The sequence below is a fragment of the Propithecus coquereli genome, unplaced genomic scaffold, assembly GCF_000956105.1.
Source record: "Propithecus coquereli isolate 6110/MARCELLA unplaced genomic scaffold, Pcoq_1.0 Scaffold27, whole genome shotgun sequence".
NCBI lineage: Eukaryota > Metazoa > Chordata > Mammalia > Primates > Indriidae > Propithecus > Propithecus coquereli.
The window spans coordinates 6,526,469-6,531,471 of NW_012148285.1; the positions used below are offsets into that span (position 1 = coordinate 6,526,469).

Sequence of the window (5,003 nt, forward strand, 5' to 3'; positions counted from 1 at the left end):
TATTTAACCCAATATATTCAAAATATAACCATTTTAACAAAAAGTCAATATGGATATTACTGATGACCACATTCCTTTTTCATCTTAAGTGTTTCAAATCTAATCTCAATTTCAATTAGCCACATTTCTAGATTGTGCTGTGCAGTATGATAGCCACAGTAGTCATGTGGTTCATGGCTACAGTATTGCATAGCACAGTTCTGAGAAACATTGATCACATCAGGCTCTGCTTCTTAGAATTTCCCAAACCTTTGAGGTTGTTTGTCTATCTATAATGTTGTCCAAATAAATGATGTGTTTTGGGCACCCTCTGTCACCCTTTTCTCCCCAGGGGTACTTTCATTGAATTCCGAAATGGGATGTTAAACGTGTCCCCTATTGGAAGGAGCTGTAGCCAAGAAGAACGCATTGAGTTCTATGAACTCGATAAAGTGAGTCTTTCTGAAATATCCTTGCTGAATGCCTGGGTTTATGAAAATAAGATAAGACATGCAACTTTGTGGCCAGTGGTTGAAGCGTGTTTTCTAAATTGCAATATAATACACAATTGGTATCTCTTTGTTTTTCTCAGAAAGAAAATATAAGACAAAAATTTATAGCAGATCTACGGAAAGAGTTTGCAGGAAAAGGCCTCACGTTTTCCATAGGTAATGTATATTTAAATGTATTCTAAACTTTGGTGCCCATTTGCCAAGAGTTTGTTATGGGCCGGTGAGCTGTTGAGATTGCACTACGCCTCATTTTAAGGTGGGCGGAAGGGGTTAAATAGTATGATCTGTGGAGGAAAAGCAGCCACTCTCTCTTCTGCATAATCAGCTGTAGCAGGGCGTGCCCTGTGAGGAAGTGGCTTCCATACTATTGGCTTTCTTCTAAAATTCTTAGCAAGATTCTTCCTGCCTGTACTTCTCCTAGTCAAAAGAGAAGCACTTTGATTAACGAAGAGTAAGAACTTATCCTCACACCTTTGGACGGAAGAGAAGCACTATAGTGGGCTCCATGAGAGAGAGATGGAATGTGAACCTCTTAGGTAAACTAGACTGATTATGTTTTGGAATCGTATTTCAATGGCAAGGAACCTTAGGAGTCAGTTGGTTGCTTTCACAGGTCAAGAAACCAAGGCCGGCCACGCTCCATGGCTCACACATGTAATCCTAGCACTCTGGGAGGCTGAAATGGGAGGATTGCTTGAGCTCGAGAGTTTGAGACCAGCCTGAGCAAGAGCAATACCCCGTGTTTACTAAAAATAGAAAAATTAGCCAGTTGTGGTGGTGTGTGCCTGTAGTCCCAGCTACTCAGGAGGCTAAGGCAGGAGGATCACTTGAGCTTGGGAGTTTGAGGTTGCAGTGAGCTGCAATGACACTATTGCACTCTAGCTGGGGTGACAGAGTGAGACTCTTTCTCAAGAAAAAAGAAACCAAGGCCCAGAAAGGAGAAGAGACTTGCCCAAGTTACAGACCTTTTATTTACTGTGACAGCCAGTGTGTGAACGTTTCTGGTGTCTAATGAAGAGTTCTTTGTGCAGCATAGATGTTCTCAGACTTGTCTCTTGGTAGAATATGCCTGGCAGGTTCTTTGCAAACTGATTTCTCTTGTCAGTGCTAATGAGTCATTGCTCAAAGCCCTCTCATTTTGCTAGCTTTAATTAAGGTACAGGTTGTAGGAAAACGAGAATTGCAAAGGAATCATGTATAACAGATGAATGGGTGGAGTTTTAAGTATTCCTGAAAGGTGAGATGGACATCTTTCTGACAAAGCTTCAGAGGGTTTTTGTTGCCCATGAAAGCTGCCTGTAAATCACCTTCAATGTGGTTTTTATTTTTCCTGCAAGAGAAGCTGGATGCAGTCTGCTTCCAGGCATTTTCCACTGAGGGTGTGTTAAAGCTCAAGACAAACGCAACAGAATGAAGCCATTATCTGATTTTTCATAAGCATGCTTCATTTAAACCACTTGCTTGACAGAGCACGCAAATGCAAATATGTTTCTCATCCTGAATTGGCATTCTATGTCTGATTTTTAGAGCCAGATGAAAAACATGACATAGAATTAATTTCTAGAACCTGTTTGTAATGTAGTATAATAGCAAACTACATAGTTAAAAATCAACCCTACCAATCCAGTTGCTGACAAAGAGTAAATTAAAAATTTCTTTCAATGACATGTCATTAGCCTCTTCTTCACCTTTAGCTCTTATGTGCCCCCCCGCACCCGGCAGGAGGCCAGATCAGCTTTGATGTCTTCCCTGATGGATGGGACAAGAGATATTGCCTGAGACACCTGGAAAATGAGGGTTATAAGACCATTTATTTCTTTGGAGACAAAACCATGCCAGTAAGTACGGAAGTGTTTTTGCAGTTTCGTGGTTCAGTTTGGGTTTGAATGGGAAAAACTGACAAATGAGCTATCTTCCCCCTCACCCACACTTCACTTAGTAGCCCAGCTCAAGCTGAGCGATGGCTTCTGTGCTAGAGGGGGTATGACTGATGAAGCCACCCTCCCCACTGAGCCCAGAAACCCGATGCCTCGGCGGGGGTGAAGATCGTACTGCGTGTTAGTCAATCCTTTTCTGTTTGGCTTTTGAATTAAATATTGGCGACTTCAAGTGCCTTCCAGAATACCAGTCCCCGGTGTTGTTGTCAAACCCTCTCTGCACTTCACTTCAAAGCCCTTGCTGTTTTCATTTTCTTTTTCCACTTCATTCCCACCCGCCACCTCCACAGGCATTCATTGTAAATTGAGCTCAGGGAGTCATAAATGTTGGAGGACAGGGAATCCCCTGAGTCTGAAACTCAGGTGGGGCTCAGTCCTGAGCATCACACCCGTAGCATAGGGGGTGCTATCCCCAGGGGTGTCAGTCTGAAGTCTGAAGTCCAGGATCAATTCTAAATTGGGAACTGAGAGCAGAGCCCAGTGGTAAAGGCCAGTGTCAGCAGTAGGAGTACGTGGAAGACATTTCCCCAGAGCCACGAAGGCAGCAGAGTGAGGCTCTCCCTGGGACAAGTGGGTCCCCAGTAGGTCGGAGAGGTGTTGCTACCATCCAGCTTGGGAGGAGGCTCAGCTCTAGTTACTCGGCCCAGACTCGGGCTCAGCATCTCTGGGCCATCTCTATTTGTTTGTTTGGGTTTTGTTTGTTTATTTGTTTATTCATTGATTCTCATTCTGTCACTCCAGCTAGAGTGTAATGGCGTCATCACAGCTCACTGAAACCTCAAACTCCTGGTCTCAAGTGATCCTCCTGCCTCAGCCTTCCAAGTAGCTGCTACTACAGGCATGCACCACCACACCTGGCTAATTTTTCTATTTTTAGTAGAGACAGGGTCTTGTTGCTCAGGCTGGTCTTGAACTCCTGACCTCAAGCGATCCTCCCACCTTGGCTTCCCAGAGTGCTAGGATTACAGGTATGAGACACCATGCCGGCCTCATCTCTCTTTAAATTCCTCTGGTCCTCTGTCACCCTCTGCTGCCTCCTCACATGCTGCCCAGGGGTATGAGGAGTCCCCATCAGGAGTCCAGTCCCATTCCTGCCTTTGTGGCCATCCTGCAACCAGTAGGTGCATCATAAATGCCGCAAATATGAAGTTTCTCAACCCTCTGATCTCTGGTGCACTCCAAGATATTTGCTGCTCTGCCGATATCTACCCCATGAAAGGCCTGCCTTTCAGCAAGTCCCCATGTCATAGTCTTCCATTGTGAAAGGCACTCGGGGATGGTATAGACCCGTTTCTTGCTTTGGAAATGATAAAACTGGGACTCAAAGGGTGAATGCCTTGCCCAGGATCACACAGTTAATGAGAGAGCTGGTGGCACCAAAAGAAATCTACCTGCTGTTTTTTTTTTGTTTTGTTTTAAATATATTTATTAAGGTACAATTGATATATAAAAGCTGTACATATTTAATATATATAATTTGATGAGTTTGGATATCTTTGTGCCTCTTTGATTTTGAGGGGAGGTTGGGTTGTTTTTGTTGTTATAAGAACACTTAAGACTGGGTGCTGTGGCACAGGCCTATAATCCCAGCACTTTGGGAGGCTGAGGTGGGAGGATCTCTTGAGGCCAGAAGTTGGAGACCAGCCTGGGCAATAGTGAGACCCTGTCCCTACAAAAAAATAAGAAAAATTAGCCAGGCATGGTGGCATGCGCCTGCAGTCCCAGCTACCCAGGAGGCTGAGGCAGAAGAATTGCTGGAGCCCAGGAGTTTGAGGCTTCAGTGAGCTATGATCATGCCACTGCATTCCAGCTTGGGCAACAGAGTGAGATCCTGTTTCTAAAAAACACAAAACAACCAACCAAACGAACAAACAAAAGACACTTAACATGAGATCTACCGTCTTAACAAGTTTGACGTCCATAATGCACTATCGTTTACTATAGGCACTGTGTTGTCCAGCAGATGTCCAGAACTTACTCATCTTGCATAACTGAAACTTTATAACTATTGAACAACTCCCCATTTACCTCTCCCTGAAGCCCCTGGAAACCACCATTCTACTCTGCTTCTGTGAGTTTGACAATTTTAGATATCTCATATAAGTGGAATCATGGAATATTTGTCCTACTGTAACTGGCTTATTTCACGTAGCATAATGTCCTTCGAGTTCATCCATGCCATTGCAAATAGCAAGATTTCCTCCTTTTATAAGTCTAAATAATGTTCCATTGTGTGAATATAACACATTTTCTTTGCTCATTAATCTGTGGATAGACATGAGAGTTGTGTCCATGTCTTGCCCATTGTTGATAATGCTTTAGTGAACATGGAGGTGCAGATATCTATTTGAGATCCTGATTTCATCCTTTTGGCTATATACCTGTGGATTAAAGACTTAAACATAGATGTTAAACTGTAAAACTCCTAGAAGAAAACAGGGAAAAAGCAATGATTTTTTTTTAATATGATAGCAAAAGCACAGGTAACAAAAGCAAAATAAACAAGTGGGACTATATCAAACTAAAAAGCTTCTGCACAGTAAAGGAAATAATCAGAATGAAAAGGCAACCTACA

The 5,003-nt window shown here is 43.1% G+C and overlaps 1 protein-coding gene across 1 annotated transcript in view; it reads left to right on the forward strand.

Moving 5' to 3' along the window:
• The window catches only part of PMM2 (phosphomannomutase 2), a 26,234-nt gene that overhangs the window by 11,321 nt on the left and 9,910 nt on the right, over window positions 1-5,003 (forward strand). Inside the window, exons 5-7 of the mRNA XM_012647665.1 lie at window positions 332-431; window positions 572-647; window positions 2,214-2,329. Coding sequence (XP_012503119.1) covers window positions 332-431; window positions 572-647; window positions 2,214-2,329 — 292 coding nt within the window. The remainder of the gene's footprint in view (window positions 1-331; window positions 432-571; window positions 648-2,213; window positions 2,330-5,003) is intronic.